Source organism: Prunus avium, chromosome 6 (genome assembly GCF_965620075.1).
Source record: "Prunus avium chromosome 6, drPruAviu1.hap1.1, whole genome shotgun sequence".
Lineage (NCBI taxonomy): Eukaryota > Viridiplantae > Streptophyta > Magnoliopsida > Rosales > Rosaceae > Prunus > Prunus avium.
This window is the reverse complement of record NC_142289.1, coordinates 10406385-10424668: the sequence shown is the minus strand read 5'-3', so window position 1 is coordinate 10424668 and position 18284 is coordinate 10406385. Positions and strand designations below refer to the sequence as shown.

The window sequence follows — 18284 nt, the reverse complement described above, 5'->3', positions numbered from 1 at the left end:
ATATCCCCTAAAGTGAAAATCAGGAAATAAGCTTTAAATTACAACTTTTACACATCAAGTTCTAATTGTTATATATATAAAACCCTTGTATCCTCTTTCACTATTCATTTCAATTCATACACACAATGTTAAATTGTCTTCACACAGTGAGGGAGGGAGAGAAAGAAAAAGGAGAGTGAAATAGCTTGGAAGAAGAAGAAGAGAGAGAGAGAGAGTTGAGTAGAGGCTTGAGACCCCTCTGGTCTCTACATGGCTCCACCACTGGTGTTAAAGATTTAATAGATTCCTTTAAATTTTCCAATTCGTAATTCTTTTGGGCAAAGTAGGCACCTAAATATGCCATGTAATGTCAAATGTGAGTAAGAATTCAACTTTCAAATGCAGATATGGGCTTAGCCAAGTTGGCTAGAGCATATGTGCTCCTCACTCTGCATCCGAGTTTGAATTTTCCTCTCCGTTGTTTAGATTAGATTAAAGTAGAATATCGCTTGTATTAAAAGAAAAATATGAATTTCAAATTAAGTTGACATACACATACATGTTCAGTTAAATTAAAGTCTTCATATAATTTTTAATCATTTCCATAATTTTTAATTTTCAAACATTTTGAAAATTGAGTTTGATTTCATAGTCAACGAAATAGTGCTCCAAGACTTTAGGCAATTTGGTTGTCTCATATTTCGTCCTAATTAATAGTAAAGGGCAAGTTGAAACCTAGAAGAAACTTGGCAGCAAAGAAAAAGAAAGACCTAAACAAAATAAATAAATAACATTTAATTCTAGGGGCTGGGATGCTTGATCCTCCTCTCCTCTGTAGCCTTCTCTGCTCCATCTCAGCACTGGTTGCTGGATTTCTAGGGATCGATGTAATAATAATAAACAATCACAATCAGTGCCAAAATGACCATTCAACCCTCTTTATCAACGGAATGGACCCCACAACTGGGACGGATAGGATAGGACCAGAGGGATCAAAGTTTGGGTCAGCTACTCTGATTCTGAGCTTTCATCCCTGCACTGCACACCAACCCATTTTCAGCACTTGTTGCAATGAATCAATTTCATGCAAATAACTACTCATTTTTTCTATTATAAAAAAAAACATACAAAAAGGGAATTTTGTATTTTGCTTTGTGAAGAAAAAGGAGAGATCCCAAAGAGTAAGGCTAAAGGGTGGGTAAAGAATAGCCATTCTATTTTTTATTTTGTTTGACACAAGCCATGTTGGGAAATGGAGAATTTGAACACGACTTCACGAATAGAAATAATTGCTCTTAATTACTTGAATTATAATATTTTTATTAGATACATGAATGCGATCGAGAGATTTTTTGCCTACCCAAAGATAGAAAAAAAAGAAAAAAAAGAAAAGGTGAGATTTGTGTGCAGCAAGGTCGGTGACCATAACATGGAAATGGGACAGTGATGCCTCAATTCCAAGAGGGGCCCGTTGACTTGTTACTGTAGGTAAAAAACCTCCACTTGCCAGTCACTAATTAAGAAAATGTTAATCCCTATGGGATCCCTCTCAGTTCTTTTTTTGAATTTAAAAATAAATAATAACATTAATTTAAAGTATAAATTATTGTTGTTAATAATGGAGAGGCATCGGTAGTAGTCTCTGTAAATTGTATTACTAATATCGCATATATGATATATCTATCTACCATCCTATAGGTAGAGGCCCAGAGAGAGAAGCAGAGAGAGAGAGAGAGAGATAAGAGTATTGAATTTGGCAAGAGCAGCGAGGCCTTTTCAATTGCTGTGTTCTCTTTTTGGGGGGTTTCGAAAGAAAGAGAAAACACAGGAACAGAGCGATTGATGCAAATAAGAAGAAGCAGAAGCAGAGGCAGAGTTTAAATAAGGGAAATGGAAACATTGGAAAGTCCAAGATGAGAAGGGCATCTGCTTCTTCCAAATCCTAATCCACTCTTTTTGTCAACATCTCTTCTTCTCCATTTCATGCTTTGTTCTGCTGCCATTTCATTTTCATCATCCCCTAAATTACCAAATCCAAATCAAACCCCTTTTTCTCCACTGATTCAAAAAGCTTGAGAGACTAAAAAAATGGTGACTGGGTGGCGAAGGGCCTTCTGCACATCAATCCGAAAAGACAGAGACACCAAAGTGCTTATAGAAAAGCAGCAGCAGCAGCAACAACAACAACAACAACATTGCAACAACAGCAGCAATCAACAGAGCCCCAAAATCAGCTCCAAATTTGGGTTCTTCTCTAACCCATCAACGCCTCGGTTGCAATCTCAATCTCAACCAGTCTCCTCAAGCCCCGGCCTCCGCTGTCGAACCACCGCCCCCTCCACCACCATCACCACCACAAACACACCTACTTCCTCACTACCCAACAGCCCAAAACTCCAATGCAACATCTCAGCCACCACAAACCCTAAGAAAATCAGCAGCTACAGCCCAAGACTACTTTTCCAGTTCCAACGCTCAAACCCATCATCACCAAAATCACCGTCCAGCTTCTCCCTCCTCAAGTCCACCTTACGCCTCTCCAAAGTAAGCATCTTTTTCCAGTTTTTTTTTTCTTTTGATAATTGATAAATTGATAATACACAACACAACACAACACAATACCATCATCTCACTTTTTGTTAATAAAAAGAAAAAAAAATTTGACTTTTAGTTTTTGTACCATACCTTTTTAGTGACGATTGTTTTTCTTCCTTTTTGCAGAGTAGATGTGGAATCTGCTTACAGAGTGTGAAAAGTGGTCAAGGCACAGCCATTTTCACAGCTGAGTGCTCGCATTCCTTTCATTTTGGCTGCATAGCCACCCTTGTCAAGAAGAACCAGCTCCTCCTGTGCCCTGTCTGCAACACCACCTGGAAGGAGCTGCCTTTAATCTCTGTCCATAATAATACCAATAATAAGCAACAAACCCAACAGCTGGTGCCAATATCATCACCCAAGAAGCTCAGAGATGTCAAGACCAAACCTTTGAGAGTTTACAACGATGACGAGCCCCTCTCGTCCCCAACTTCCGGTTCTCGCTTCAACCCAATCCCTGAAGAAAACGACGACGAAAACGACGCCGTCGAGTTCCAAGGCTTCTTCGTCAACGCGAGTTCCAAACCTCCCTCCACTCGGAGTTCAACTGACCGGAATGTGAAGAACGTGGAGGTCAGTCTGTTGCCGGAATCGGCCGTTGTGGCCGTCGGAAGGACCTACGAGACGTACGCGGTGGTTCTCAAAATCAAAGCTCCGCAACCTATTGCGTCCGAAACAGCGTCGTTGCAGCGCCGAGCTCCCATCGACTTGGTGACGGTGGTGGACGTGAGCGCGAGCGCGAGCGCGAGCAACGCAAAGATTCAGATGATGAAACGCGCTATGCGACTCATCGTTTCGTCACTCCGCGATACCGACCGTCTCTCCATCGTCGCCTTCTCTTCAACCTCGAAGCGGCTGTTGCCACTCCGGCGAATGACCTCCGCCGGCCGACGGTCGGCGCGTCGGATCGTAGACGCGCTCTGTGGTGTCGGCAATGGAATGTGCGTGAACGACGCGCTGAAGAAGGCCGCGAAGGTACTCCAGGATCGCCGCGAGCGAAATGCAGTCGCGAGTATCATGCTCCTATCGGAGGGCTCTCAGGACGCCAATCAGAAGCGCTCGTCTTCCCCCGTCGTGTCCTCCACGCGCTTCCCTCACCTCGACATCCCCGTCCATACTGTCGGCCTCGGCGACGGCGGTGACGACGCGCTGGCGAAATGCTTGGGGGGCTTGCTGAGCGTCGTCGTTCAGGATCTCAGTCTCCAACTCGGCGTCGTTTCGGGTTCCGCTCCGGCGGAGATCGCCGCCGTTTATTCTCTCACGGGTCGCCCGGCGGCACTCGGATCCGGGTCGATCCGACTTGGAGACCTCTACGCCGGAGAGGAGAGAGAGTTGCTAGTCGAATTGAAAGCGTCGGCATCAACCAGCACCGCCACTGGTGGGCCTCACTCTCCCCACAAGATGATGTCCGTACGGTCCACACACAGAGACCCGTCGTCCAATGAGCTTGTGTGTTCCAAAGAGCGGGTCCTCCTCGTACCTCAATCTCAGACCGTTCGATCAGCATCATCCAATCCTAACATCGAACGATTGAGGAACCTCCACGTGGCCGCCAGAGCCGTGGCGGAGTCTCGGAGATTTGTTGAGCGGAGCAGCGACTTCTCGGGGGCGTATCACCTGCTGTCGTCGGCGCGGTCCTTGCTCCTCCAGACGAGCTCGGCTTCGGCTGAGGAGTTCTTGCGCGGTTTGGAAGGCGAGATGGCTGAGCTTCAGCGGCGCAGGCAGGTTCAGCTTCAAGCTGAGGTTGAGGCAAAGCAGAGCAAGAGAGGAGGAGCCAATAATGGACACTTGGAGGAGAAGCAGGAGCCGCTTACGCCAACATCGGCTTGGCGAGCCGCTGAGAGATTGGCCAAGGTGGCTACTATCAGAAAGTCCTTGAACAGAGTCAGCGACTTACACGGCTTCGAAAATGCCAGATTTTAGTTTTTTTTCTTCTTTAAAATAGATTTTTTTAATTATAAATTTTATATATTTTGTAATTGTAATACAAAAAGGAATATATTAATATTGAATGATGAAAAGAAAATAAATTTGAGTAAAATGGGCCCGGGTCCTGGGCCCAGGCCTATATAGCGACAAGCAGTAACGGACGGCTTGGCCCTTTTGGAAACGAGTGGATGGTGATAGTGGCAGTGAAGAGAAAAAGGGAAAACATTGAACCAAAACCCCACATATGAAAAAAAATATGAAGCCTTTTGTTGTTTGCAGTGCTCAGTGTGGGGTGTGTTTCTCTTTTGATTTTGTCTCTATCAATTAGCATTCACCGCCAAAAACCCAAAACCCAAAACCCAAATCCCAAATAATGTGTATTTAAATATACCTATATGCTAAGTCTGTTACGCATGTTTGGGCGATTTCTAACTGTTATTTTAAGTGTGCATGGTTCAGACCGTTATTTAATATTGAACCGACAATGCATCAACAGTCAGATTTCGTCCACGCGCTGATTGTGGGTAGCAAAGTTCTTAGATATATCTAAAGAGACCGAAGGAAATGGGTAGCGGATTGCTTAAATAATGATGGCTGTTTTGTTCTTATATGGTGGTTGGGTCTAATCAATAATCAGCTACAGGTGATGTATGGGTTTTGGTTTTTTGTAAGTTTGTGTGAGCTGTAATATTGTTTGTTGGCTCCCTCCTCAGTGGTTTTTGGTGGGTTTAAGAGGAATTGACAAAAGCTTTCACTTCCAAATGACTGACTGCATGACAAAGAATCATGCCTTTGAAGATGAAGCAGAAGATGATGCCAACGCCAAAATGGTTCTTTATATATCACTATATTTTGTAAGAATTTTGGAGTGGAGGGTTTTAAATTAGGCTTAATGATTGCCAAATGCTTATGAAAAAATTGGATTTTCATGCGCACCAAGTGCTTGATTTAGTAAAAGGGAATTTGGCACTAGATATGGTACAATGTATATGTGTTCAGATTTGACCACTTTCTTCTCATGTGTGGCGCACTTGTCAGATTCATCCACCCTTAGTGGTACCTAAACAAAGAAAACATCTTTTTTTTTTTGGGTGAAACTAAATGTAATTGTTACCATCAATTATCCATGCGGTTGTGGATGACTATGAGTCACTAATACGTTAACGTCGTGTATGAGCCACGGATATGTTAACGTGGACGACCGATGCTAACATAAATTTTATTAATTATGTGTGAGTGAGAGGATACATTGCACATGTCCCATTATCTTTCATCATTCCAGTTGAGGGGGGCCATTTCCAATCAATGGGAATCCCACGACTGTCACAATGAAATGGGGGAGATAATAACTTGGTTGGATAGGATGCATGCACGTTTGTTTAATATAAATATTCCACATAATTTCCATACAGTTTGCTTGAATTGCGCTTGACCAGACTTATCCAGATTGAGAAACTCCAAAAAAATGAAAAGAAAAGAAAAAAAGAGCCAACACATTCCGCAAACATACCTATCGAATTAGTTAGGATGTAAGAGGTTTAAGAAAGGATCCTGTAGTTGTATCGACACCACATTTAAGTTTATGAATTGATGTGGGATCTTTTCTGACATCAATAGCTGAATATACAAACAGAAATATTAGGGACTCTCAACCGTTGATGCTTTGTGATGTCGCAATGCATCAACAAATAGAAGTCAATCACGTGTGCGAGTGGTTACTAGTAAGTTATGACATGCTTGATGTTAGAAGACCTATAATTATGAAATCATCTTCAAAGTGTCCCCATGGAATTGCTTAAGCTCAGATCTCCAGTCCGTGATAAATACTTTCCTACTCCCGTTGCAGCGTCACCCTCTCTCTCTTTAAATTACATGAGAGAGAGAGAGAGAGAGAGAGAGAGAGAGAGAGAGAGAGAGAGAGAGAGAGAGAGAGAGAGAGGGGGGGGGGGCAATGTGATGGGTATGGGAAATTCCCTCTCCCACTCCACCCTCTATAGTAGTAACTAATCACATGCTCATATTTATGGACCACTTCATCTCCATCATATTAGCTGAGAGCCCTCTTAATTTTGTACATAATATTACATTAGCATGACTTTAGTTGCACGTTAGTAAAAAGATAAAGGTGAAAACAAAAGGTCTTAAAAACACTTTACAAACCTAAATCTGCGTGAAAACTGAAAAGAGAAGAAAGGGAGTGACAGTAACTTAAGCTTGAAAAAGGTTTTCGTTTTCTCTGAGACACTTCTTCTATTGTTCTGGCCAGGAGCTCTTTATTGCACTTTTGGGGGTACTGATGATTTCCTTAAATTGCGCACACTTTTGAAGCCTTTTTAGTGGGTTTTCATGAGTGCCTACCTTTTTTATTACTGCACTTCTCTTTTCTCAAATGTGCACCTCAAAGCAGCACCAACTTGTATATAATTTACATCCCAAAAGGCACATCATCCACAACACTTTTCTATACCTCTGCATTAATATTTCACCACCAAGATATGATTACATGTGTGTTGGGGTAGCCTAGTTCCCATAATGTGTGACAAAATCAAGGATTCTAAAGTCAGTCACTAATAGTGCTTGCTAAATTTATACCGTCCATTATTTCATATATGATTACGAGTCGAAAAAAACAAACTACTTTTTCTTGGTGGGTGTGATCCATTGGACATAAATCCAATTTTTCAATTTTTAGCAACTAACGAGATAATATGTTTCTCTCACCAGTGCAAATATCAGGAGTTACCCAATTGAAGAGATAAAAAAAGATGGGAGAAATTCAAGATGATTAACACTTTTCTTAAATCAAGGAGGAAATATAAAAAGAGGACAGAGAGAGTGTTGTTTCACTAACTACCCTGAATAACAAACGAGATAAGAATCCAATGGTCATCCAAAATTTGTTTGCTAGGCCAAGAAATTAAGGAAATAACTTAATTAAATTACTAAAAGTACAAATATTATAATGTCTATTGTGTTGGTGAGAAAGATACAGATACTAAAAAGTGAGAACTTATCCGAGGAGGTTCCTCATTCTTCTAAAGGCAGGTCATTAGGGTCAGATGAAAAAGACTCTTACCACTGCCTCAAACATGGCTTTGTAGACTGACCTGGATTTGAGATCCTGAAAATCAGAATAGATCCAGCTCAACAATTAAGCCCAAAGCCTGAGGAGCCCATTACAATTTACATGACCCAGCAGGAGAAGTAGAAACTTATCAGGAGGATGCGCCAGTATGTCCTTGTTTGCCCAGATCATGCATTCAAATTATTCTCGGGGAAGTGGACTGCTTGTACTGCCAGCCAGTAAAAAGAATATCTATTTACAACAAACGCGACACACCAGACAAACTGGCTTTGCCACCATAACCACACATGCTATAACTACATAACACAACATGACTAATTTCTACAAGCTTAATCCAGTTTGGGAGAAAGTGCGTTGCAACTAGTTCATTTGCAGATTCATCAGAAAACAAGCGGCCTACACTGTGCTGAATCGACATCAGAAGGACAATATGGACACTTGAAGGATTTTGTGCCGTTCTTTGACATCTTCGTAATAGACTGCTTGCAAAGCACATGTCCACATGACATCAACATAGGCGGATTTTCTTCAGTGGATTGTTCCTTAGACACTGGACACACAAATATAGAATGGAATTGAAACTCACGGTCTAACTCCACTGGTACAGGTAACTGCTTCATAGACTGCCATTCCTGTCTCTTTCCTGCCATTACGTTCATAAATTTGAGAAGAGGTGGCAACCCCTGAATCCCTGCCGCTATAGTTACACTCAATGGGCTCTCATAAGACTGCCCCAGAAGATTGCAGAACTGCCTGGTTAACTCCCCAGTCACTTTGTCCCAATTGGCTGGAGATAATAAGTGAGAGTATGGGGAGCGATGAAGCCTTCCGGTCCACAGAAGACACACCATCAGCTTTTGAATTTCAGCCATATGGTCAGAAGCAAAAGGAGCAAGATAAGTTCTGGCATACTGGAGAGCTCCATCTCTGTTTCCCTTTTGCAGTATTTCCACAAATTGCAGACTGTGAAGTTTCAGTAATAGGTCCGATCCATTTGGTTTGAGTTTATCAGAGTTAGTCATGGCCCAGTTCAGTGCTGGCTCTAGGTTCCGATGTTTCATTGCTTCAACTATCTGAAACATTTCCTGAAACTGAGATTTCACAGCAGCTTCAGATTCTGGTTCCTTAGCCTCAGTTCTAAAACAGTCGCCAATTTCGAATAGGCCTTGTCGATAGAAATGGCTGCCAATTATCTCGTTAACTGTGTGTGTATCAAAGTCAATGTTTCTATAAGCCTTGGATATATCAGGATTGAAGAATTTCTCAAGATGCTTCGGATACTTGCTAAGTGCTCCGTTCAGTTCCTTCTGCGTGCTTTCCAACTGACTGAGTGGAGCAATATCTTTTAGCTTCACTTTAAGTTCGGCAAGGGCAGACTTATAATCAACCTGAGACTCACAATCATTAGATGATTGGATCTTTTGTAATGTCTTCTGGATTTCTTGGTCAATCTGATCGATCACTTCTTGAGCTTTAGAGCTTGACAGTTTTTGTTTCTTTGTAACACGATCAAATGCATCTTTAATGGTGGTCAGCTCCATTTATATTTCACTAAAGTGTATCAGTAGCTTGTGATGAGAAATGAAGATGATAGAGATCTGCAAAAAGTGAAACAATTCTAATAAGCATAAAAATGTTATAGCATACATCTGTATCTTAAGAAAACCTAATCATCAGAAAATCAAAAGGCCCAATTGGCAACTGTCAAGTATGTTCTCATAAACAAACATTTAAAAATAACAAGACCACAGAAACAAGGTTTACAAGGTTAGTTTAGATTTATGCTTCACATGAAATAATTTATTCTCAAAACATGAAAAGAGATTTATCTCCAAATTAAAACATGGGAGGATAAAGACTACAAAAAATCATAAGCAAAGGTTTAATTAAACAGGAAAATTCTTAAAAGGAAAAGCTTCAATTAACTCACTCAGCCTTCAGGTGCCACAAATTTATCAAATAAGTAAAAGAGTCCCTTAATTCATCTAAGGAGGTTTGCATGAAGATAACTGTGGGCTGTTAGGTGTTGTCGCAGGAGAAACAAACTCATTGCATGTACATATGTGTGTGTGCGTGTGTAAAAACACGTGCAGCCTGAAAATTTTTGACACATCCTTTTAAACCACATAGCATCTGCAAACAATCCCTACTCTCCTAAAGAATAAGGTCCTTACATGAGAAAATATCTTGCTTTAATTTCTTGGACGATTTTGATATTACCTATAATTTGTTTTTATCTTCTAACCAAACATGTAATTGGTGAATATCATGTTGAAATTTCATTAGTCTCATGCTTTGGAACTCTATGCTTTGTTCACTACAAATGGGGGATATATATTGGAATTTTGAGTCTGGAACAAGTTTGTCATTTGACCCATGCTGCAAGGGTTTTATGTGGCATACGGCATCCAAAAAACTAAAAAGAATATTGCATGTGTATTTCCAGCTCCTTGCCACATGTCTCTCTTGCCCAAAAACACACCCTTGTTTGGTGTATTGAAGAAATAGTGTACCGTAATGAAAGTAAGATGACTACATCTAAATACATTTCTGAATGAAAAACGTATGACCAACAAAGGGCTTATTTGGGAGTGATTCTGGATAGGCTAGAATCATTCTGGGGAGAACCACCTCCCATGTGCTTCTCCATATAATCACTTTTAAGTGATTATGGGCAGAAGCACCTCCCATATGCTTCTCCATAAAATCACTTAAAACTACTTAAAGTGATTATTTGGAGAAGTGATTCTCCATAGAAATGCTTTTTGGCCTATTTAGAATCCCTCCCAAACGAGCCCAAACAGTGATATGCAGCATCAGAAAGTGAAAGAAATAAACATATTGTCCAACAGATAATCAGAAGTCATTTAAAAGACTAGAGACATTCCCTTACACTTATTTAAGCCTCTTCACTGGTTCTTACAAGGTTTTTGTAAATCTTTACAGGCTCATGGCTAGGGAATAGGTTGACACGATGCAGTCGTGAAGTCCTCACTCAATTAGAGCAGTGAATGACGCTACAAATAACAGGGACCGTTTCTTAATACTCTATGAGCATGTTATTCCCTCTAAATTACTGCACAGTTCAGGGGTCAACCATTTTGAAATCAGCAATATGGCATGGCAAGGGAAAGCCTTGACACATAACAACAAAATAACCTAAATTTGCCATGTTGGGTCAATCATATTGAGGGTGGTCGGCATAAGACAAAGTGTAAATTACAGTAATTGAATACCCTCAATGCTAGAACAAGACTTCAAATACAAATTTGAAGATTTTTCTTTTTTGAGATATCAAGTGACCGGTTTTTTATTTTGTTTGAGATTTTCAAGTGATGCAGATGAATTATCTTAATCAACGCAAACTAAATCTCCGTTGAAAAATTACAGCAGCTAATACATGAATTTTTTCTCAATTTCGCTAAATTGAATCTTCATTTATGTCCCGTGTGTGTGCGTGAGAGAGAGAGAGAGAGACAGAGAGAGTACCTTGAGAGGTTCGATGTTCCAAGTGTAGCGAAGGCTTTCAGCACATCGGCCGGAGAGACGGGAGAAGCGGCAAAAGAGAGTTGCAGATCAGCGGGAGAGAAGGTGGATTTGTGGTTTAGGTTTTGTCGGTTAAAATTTCTTACAGGTCGATTTTGTAAAAACAATGATTAGCAAAGGGTAAAATGGTATGAAAATATTGTCTTTTAGAAATAAAAAAGCAATTGATTTTTAATTTAATGGAAAATTTGTTGGGTTTCTTTAGAGATGGGCAAATTGTGCGGTTTTCTTTCTGAAATTTTCAAAATTTTGTAGTATAATTAAACCAGACCGGTCAAACCGATCGAAGGTGGAGAGGTAGAGAAGCAGTGATGAAGAAGAAGATGATGGAGTTTTTGTACTGGAAGAGTGTCCAAAAGCTCTTAAATCACTCTAAGATAGGGGTCATTATTTGGGCCACGGGCCCGTGGGCTGATGGGGCCCCATCTGGCCGGCTTGTTGTGGGTTATGGGCCGGCCCGGCCTGATATTTAGTGGGCTGGGCTTGAGCTTAGGTGTCTAAAGCTCAGCCCGGCCTATAAGCCCGGCCCGTTTGAGCCCATGAAGGCTCGGCCCGCAAAGTCCATTAAGGCCCGGCTCGCAGGCCCATATATTTTATATAAATTATAAATATAAATTTAGTTTAAAAGTGAAAGGAAATGGAGACACACACAAAGGGTTTTGAACTCCTACAACTTTCATCCCAATCAACAACTTATCACCATGCCATAGACAACTTAATGATTATATGCTACACCATTTGATATTTATATATGCTTCATCAAACACCTTGCCACAACTAAATTTAAGCCATATCAATAATGTTGGAGCTACATCAAACTATGTCAATTTAGAAGGCACTTCTTCCATGTCCTTATTTAGAGCTTTACGGTGAAGAGAATGTCACAAGAGTTCATATGAATTTTTGTTGTAGTTTTCTAAATTTTAATTTATGTATTGTGAATTTATGAAATGAACAAAGAAAAAAATGAAGACATAAACATATAGATAAATGTAAATAGAGAACTAAAAAACACACCAAACATAGAAAAAAAAATAAAGAATTGACCCAAAAAAAAAATCAATATTAAAAAGAATACAAAATAAAGTAGGCCCATTTCGGCTCGCCCTGGCCTGATGGGCTTTTTCAAGCCTAACCCATGGGTCGGGCTTGGACTTCGAATTTTTTAAAAAAAACACAACCCAACCCGACTCGTTATTTTCTCTCTCCTCTTTAAAACCCAGCCCGACTCAACCCAAGCTCATTAAATTTGGGCCGGGCTATCCCAGCTCGGCCCATTGACGAGGCCTACTCTAAGATATGCCATTTTTTCACTATGAGATTTGAGTCCTAATACAAGTATGCCATTTTTTCAATATGAGATTTGAGTCCTAATACAAGTAGAGAGATGAGAGATGAGCAATGCCTATGATGTAGTTGAGGAGCGATCGATGAAGGAGAAGATGTAGAGGGAGAGAAGGGCAAAAATGTGGTGTAAGGAGGACTATGGTAAGTTTTAATCATCAAACTCATATGAATAGTGGAGATAAGTTTTGGGCATCAACCTCATATGAATAGTCCCCCTTAATCCTTCAAGTTAGAAGACAACATCCATATTCTTCTTTGATTGTACATGACATCTAGTTATTTAGCTAATCTAGGCTAGTCCAGTCTAAATCCTCCATTGCAAACATGTAAAAAGAACTGAGTTTGAAGTAAACGCAAAGCAATCTACAAAGAATACATTCATCAAAATGAAACACGGAAAAATAGTCTCTCACGGATAATTTATGGATCTAGTAGGGCAACAACATGCAAATTCAAACATTTTGATTACTGCTGAGGAATGCGGATACTAAAACTAAACATAGATCAAATTTCATGAGCTGAATGCAACTCTGAAAAAGCATATTGCAATCACATGTAAATTCAGTTGGAACCTTTCGAGGCTATCAGCATATGACTAATTTTTGATAACCGGACAATGTCAAATGATCTCCTCTTCAACACAAACTTCGTCTTTGACACAACCAACGAAACAAGAAAAGGCAGCCACTTTGATACCAAATAAATTTCAGTCAACTACAGGCTTACTATCAAAGACTTCTCTTGCTTCAAGTGCATCGGCACAATAACGCTTCGACAAAATTTCAACTTGTTCAGCAAAGGACTTAGTCCCATTCCGACCAATGTGCTTGACCATTTGATTCCATCGCTTTTGACATACATCTCCAGACCTATGCTCAAGCAAATCATCCCAATTAACGTCTTCCATGCAACAAGCATCCAAGCTATCGAGAGCATAAAGTAGGCGATAATCATCAGTATCAGACCACAGACCTTCAGTTACTAAAGGTGATGTTAATTGGTAATACCACTTCTGGCAGCAAACGGGATTGGTTCTGCTGCCCAAAGTCTCACTAATTGACTCCCACTTAATATTATCTCGCAGCATGCCATGCTTGGATTTTTTTTCTTCCAACACCCTCATCTGCAGATCCTTGTTCACTAAATCAAATAAAGTCTGGTACTCCTCTTGTGACCACTGTCCTTTCTTCATGTTTGGCAGTTTTATTCTACGCCATGCATCCTTGACATGAATTCTGTGTTTGCCAAGTTCATTACCCACCTTTCTCCAATTGGGTTTGGGTTCACCTTTAGCCTTAGCTTCCATAGCGGCACGTCTTACTATTTCATACTCTTCGGGGGTCCAATTACGTTCCTCAGCTCGTTCAAATAAAATATGGGCTCGATAATATATGCTCTTATAAGGCCTCCAGGGTAAGAATCCCCCAATATCCTTCCAACAATTTCTTATTTCAGGGTTGGATCCACAATTGAGTATCTTGTCGATGCCTTCCTCACCTAAGCCATGTTCCTCTATGTATGTTAAAACAGCCTCTTTTACAAGCTTGTCTTCTTCTTTTGAAAACCGCTTACCTTGTACTAAGCCCTTTTCCTCATCTTTTGGGCCATCAGATGGTGAAAAGACCTCCACATCATCAGCAAAACTTACTCTTTTTGTGGCTTTCTTAGGTGTAGAATTTTCAGAAAGATCAGGACCCCTAACACTTTTTTGGGTTCTTAGGCTTCCTTTATCTGACTTAGCTTTTTTCATATGTTTCTCTGACTTGGCCCTCTTCTTCCCTTTATTACCATCTTCAACATTCACATCATCTATGTTTCTGTTGCTTGTCTCATCTCCAGTTGCATCATTACCGTCATTCTCTAAGAAACTATTTTCTTGAACTCTACTGCTTTCTGTGCCCAGTTTCTCAACCACAGTTTCCTGCATTTCACTTCTTGAATTCTTTGTATGCTTTCTTTTATCTTGCTTCATGATTCCACCATTCTCCATGATTTTCCCATCTGAATGCTCATTTTCTACTTCAGTCTCCTTTCCATCAGTTGTGATGTTCTGTACCAATTGACCACCCACCTTTTCTCTCCTCTCTTTCTTCTTTTTTTTCTTTTTATCCACTTCTACTTTGTTCAATTCGGCAACGTCTCTGTCTTTAGAGCAGTTAAACCTCTTAGCTGACTCATCCATTTTGTCATCCTCAATGAGTTTCTTTCTCTTCTTTCCCTTATCAGCAAAGTCAACTTCTTCCATGACTTTCCCATTGGATTTGTCACAATCTTTTATGAGCACCTGTTCAGTAGTCAGGTTTGACTTTAATTCACTATCAGCCACCTTCATTTCCCTCTTTCTTTTCTTCTTCTTTTTGACCCCTTCTCCACCATTCCTGTCAAATTTCTGCACCTGAACTAACTCGCTCATTTTGTCCTTAGAGACTTCTATCAAAGAGGAATTTGTATCAGCTTCATCCTTCTTCCTTTTCTCCTTCAACCTTTTCTTGTCTTTCCTTGCTTCAAACTCCAAATCTGTTGTCTTCTCCCTTCCCATGTTGCTTTCTTTTGATCTTGAAGAGAAATAAATAAATATATAATCAGGGACCAATAACTTCAGTAGTTTGTGATGAGAAATGAAGATGGAAAGATTCTGCAAAAAGTGGAAAGAATTATAATTAGCTTAAAATGCAATAGCATAGATAGCATATAACTGTATCTTATGAAAATGGTAATCATGAGAAAATCCAAAGGCCCAATTGGCAACTGCCAAATATGTTCATATACATAGACATTAAGAAATAACAATGATCACAGAAACAAGGTTAGTTTAGAGTTACGCTTCACATGAAATAATTCATTCTCAAAACATGAATAGAGAACTACCAGAAAAAGAAAAGCATAGGAGGATAAAGGCCTCAAAAATTCAAAAGCAGTGGTTTAATTCAACAAGAAATTCTTAATGGAAAAGCTTCAGCTAAAACAGCCACTCCGGTGCCACAAATTTCTCAAATAAGTGGCTCTTAGTCTCACTATGCTTTGTTTCCTGCCAACATGAGATATATACAGATAGTTTGGTTTTGGACACATGCTGCAGGGTTATTTGTGGCACAAATCATCTACAAACATAAAGAAGAACATTGTCTATGTATAACCAACTTCTTGCCACATTTTTCTATTGCCCAAAAAACATATAGCCTATCTTGCTTAGTGTGAAAAATAGTATTGCGTAACGAAAGTATAATGGATACCTCAAAATACATTTCACAGTGAAAAACGTGTGACCAACCAACAAACAATGAAAATGCAGTGTGCAGAAGTGAAAGGACACATATTGTCTAAAAAATAATAAGAGAGGCAATGTCCTAAACTAATCACCTTTGATGTTAGCAAGGGAAAAATGAGAGCCTCAAAAGGGTGAAAATCTAAGTCATTTAAAAGACTAGAGAAATTCCCTTACACTTATTTAAGCCTCTTCACTGGTTCTTACAAGGTTTTTGTAAATCTTTACAGGCTCATGGCTAGGGAATAGGCTGACACGATGCGGTAGTGAAGTGCCTCACTCAATTAAAGCAGTGAATGACGCTACTAATAACTGGGACCGTTTCTTAATACTCTATGAGCATGTTATTCCCTCTAAATTACTGCACAGTTCAGGGGTCAATCATTTTGAAATCAGCAATATGGCATGGCAAGGGAAAGCCTTGACACATAACAATAAAATAACCTAAATTTGCCATGTTGGGTCAATCATATTGAGGGTGGTAGGCATAAGACAAAGTGTAAATTACAGTAATTCAATACCCTCGATGTTAGAACAAGAATTCAAATACAAATTTTAAGTTTTTATTTTTTGAGATATCAAGTGACCGGTTTTTTATTTTGTTTGAGATTTTCAAGTGATGCAGATGAATTATCTTGATCAACGCAAACTAAATCTCCATTGAAAAATTACAGCAGCTAATGCATGATTTTTTTCTCAATTTCGCTCAATCGAATCTTCATTTATGTCCCGTCTGTGCGTGTGAGAGAGAGAGACAGAGAGAGTACCTTGAGTGGTTCGATGTTCCAAGTGTAGCGAAGGCTTTCAGCACATCGGCCAGAGAGACGGGAGAAGCGGCAAAAGGGAGTTGCAGATCAGCGGGAGAGATGGGGGATTTGTGGTTTAGGTTTTGTCGGGTTAAAGTTTAAAATTTCTTATAGGTCGATTTTGTAAAACCAATGAATAGAAAAGGGTAAAATGGTACGAAGATATTGTCTTTTAGAAATAAAAAAGAAAAAGTAAATAAAAAGCAATTGGTTTTTAATTTAATGGAAAAATTGTTGGGTTTCTTTAGAAATTAGAGGTGGGCAAATTGTGCGGTTTTCCTTATGAGATTTTCAAAATTTTGTAGTATAATTAAGAATAATGCTACTCTTACCACATTCTCATACCACCTTATATGGCAGATGAGGTGTACACATCATCTGCCACATAAGGTGATATTGGAATGTGGTAAACAAATATGATAAGAATAGCATTACTCTATAATTAAACCGAAAGAAGAATATTGTCTATGTATTTCCAACTTCTTGCCACATTTTTCTATTGCCCAAAAAATATGTAGCCTCTCTTGCTTAGTGTGAAAAATAGTATTGCGTAACGAAAGTAAAATGGATACCTCAAAATACATTTCACAGTCAAAAATATGTGACCAACCAACAAACAATGAAAATGCAGTGTGCAGAAGTGAAAGGACACATATTGTCTAAAAAATAATAAGAGAGGCAATGTCCTAAACTAATCACCTTTGATGTTAGCAAGGGAAAAATGAGAGACCTCAAAAGGGTGAAAATCTAAATCATTTAAAAGACTAGAGTTAATCCCTTACATGTAGTTAAGCCTCTTAATTGGTTGTTATAGGGTATTTGGTTGTTACAGGGTATTTGTATATCATTTGATGCAGGGCAGCGGCTATAAGTTGCTGTCCAGCGACCCAAACAACCCAAAGTACAAAGAATAGAAGGATAAACAAAGCTCTAGAATTGAAGTTGGAACGAAGAATTTTGAGTTCTATGGCTAAATTCTCAAAGAAAACTCTTTAGACTAAAGTATGAAATAATATATATTCGTCCAAAAAAAAAAGTATAAAATAATATTGATTGAAAACTGAAGACAAATATGTTATCGCTTTTTGACTAAAAACAAAAACAAAATGGAATGTAAGTGGACAAAAGAGAAATGGAAAAATCAACACCCTTATTCAAATATGTTATATTCTCTTACATATGTCATATGAGAGAGATAGTTATGGGACTTTAATTTCTAATATTAATGGGTGATATCAATGTATGTGATAAAACATAATAATAGTTAGATAACTAATTAAAAAATGTCGAGTGTAGCTTGGTTTATTCGGTATAAGATTATATATTTTAGCGCCAAAAAAAAAAAATCACTCAAATTGGTTTGGTTTTTCTAGATTAGACTTTGACAAGCTAACCTTTTGTTCTAATAAAGTTGTAATACTGATTTATTTAATATAAAATACAAATAGTTACCTAAAAAATATAAATAATAATGCAGTTATGAATATGTCAAGTAAAACTGGGGCTGGGCAATCACATTGTAAAACTGCCCTGATTAGTTTGGTTCCATTTTTTTCAATTTATTTATTTAATTTCGATTCCAAACCGGTGGATTCGATTTGGTTCATGGTTTGGGGTTTTGAATTTGGTCGGTTCAACTGAATCGAATCAAGCCTCTTAAAATGTGTAAAATCCAAAAGGTTACACGTCTAGGGGAGTCGAACCCAAGACCTTCACCTTCAGATTTCACGCA

General features: G+C 39.2%; 3 protein-coding genes and 1 long non-coding RNA gene across 7 annotated transcripts; 1 reads left to right on the top strand and 3 right to left on the bottom strand.

The window, feature by feature from the left end:
* Nucleotides 1-654: 654 nt before the first annotated feature.
* Nucleotides 655-2804, bottom strand: LOC148293628 (uncharacterized). The gene is made up of 2 exons (XR_015836637.1): nt 2665-2804; nt 655-1017 (listed from the first exon to the last, which is right to left on the bottom strand). It is a non-coding gene; the product is annotated as an uncharacterized LOC148293628 (long non-coding RNA).
* Nucleotides 1616-4615, top strand: LOC110746677 (putative E3 ubiquitin-protein ligase EDA40). The gene is made up of 2 exons (XM_088255141.1): nt 1616-2523; nt 2701-4615. The coding sequence occupies exons 1-2, from the start codon at nt 2068-2070 to the stop codon at nt 4495-4497; spliced, it is 2253 nt and encodes a 750-aa protein (XP_088111267.1). The 5' UTR covers nt 1616-2067; the 3' UTR covers nt 4498-4615.
* Nucleotides 4616-7758: 3143 nt separating this feature from the next.
* Nucleotides 7759-11475, bottom strand: LOC110747445 (LisH/CRA/RING-U-box domains-containing protein). Of its 3 annotated transcripts, none has more exons than XM_088255595.1 (3): nt 11078-11475; nt 10482-10664; nt 7759-9186 (listed from the first exon to the last, which is right to left on the bottom strand). In XM_088255595.1, exon 3 carries the CDS (start codon nt 9127-9129, stop codon nt 7969-7971), a length of 1161 nt encoding a protein of 386 aa, XP_088111721.1. In that variant the 5' UTR covers nt 9130-9186; nt 10482-10664; nt 11078-11475; the 3' UTR covers nt 7759-7968. The 3 variants fall into 3 exon arrangements, with proteins under 3 accessions (XP_088111721.1, XP_088111723.1, XP_088111720.1); XM_088255597.1 differs by having other exon boundaries at nt 10482-10605; XM_088255594.1 differs by lacking the exon at nt 10482-10664.
* A 1393-nt stretch (nt 11476-12868) lies between these two features.
* LOC110772363 (myb family transcription factor) lies at nt 12869-16654 on the bottom strand. Of its 2 annotated transcripts, none has more exons than XM_088255467.1 (2): nt 16514-16654; nt 12869-15116 (listed from the first exon to the last, which is right to left on the bottom strand). In XM_088255467.1, exon 2 carries the CDS (start codon nt 15018-15020, stop codon nt 13188-13190), a length of 1833 nt encoding a protein of 610 aa, XP_088111593.1. In that variant the 5' UTR covers nt 15021-15116; nt 16514-16654; the 3' UTR covers nt 12869-13187. The 2 variants fall into 2 exon arrangements, with proteins under 2 accessions (XP_088111593.1, XP_088111594.1); XM_088255468.1 differs by having other exon boundaries at nt 12869-15036; nt 16514-16634.
* Between the last annotated feature and the right edge of the window lie 1630 nt (nt 16655-18284).

What these genes read in the sequence shown, in the direction of transcription:
- LOC110746677 (XM_088255141.1), top strand. Translation starts at nt 2,068, where the DNA reads ATGGTGACTGGGTGGCGAAGGGCCTTCTGCACATCAATCCGAAAAGAC. An exon ending in CCACCTTACGCCTCTCCAAA is followed by an intron (nt 2,524 to 2,700) that starts GTAAGCATCTTT and finishes TCCTTTTTGCAG; the next exon opens with AGTAGATGTGGAATCTGCTT.
- LOC110747445 (XM_088255595.1), bottom strand. Translation starts at nt 9,129, where the DNA reads ATGGAGCTGACCACCATTAAAGATGCATTTGATCGTGTTACAAAGAAA.
- LOC110772363 (XM_088255467.1), bottom strand. Translation starts at nt 15,020, where the DNA reads ATGGGAAGGGAGAAGACAACAGATTTGGAGTTTGAAGCAAGGAAAGAC.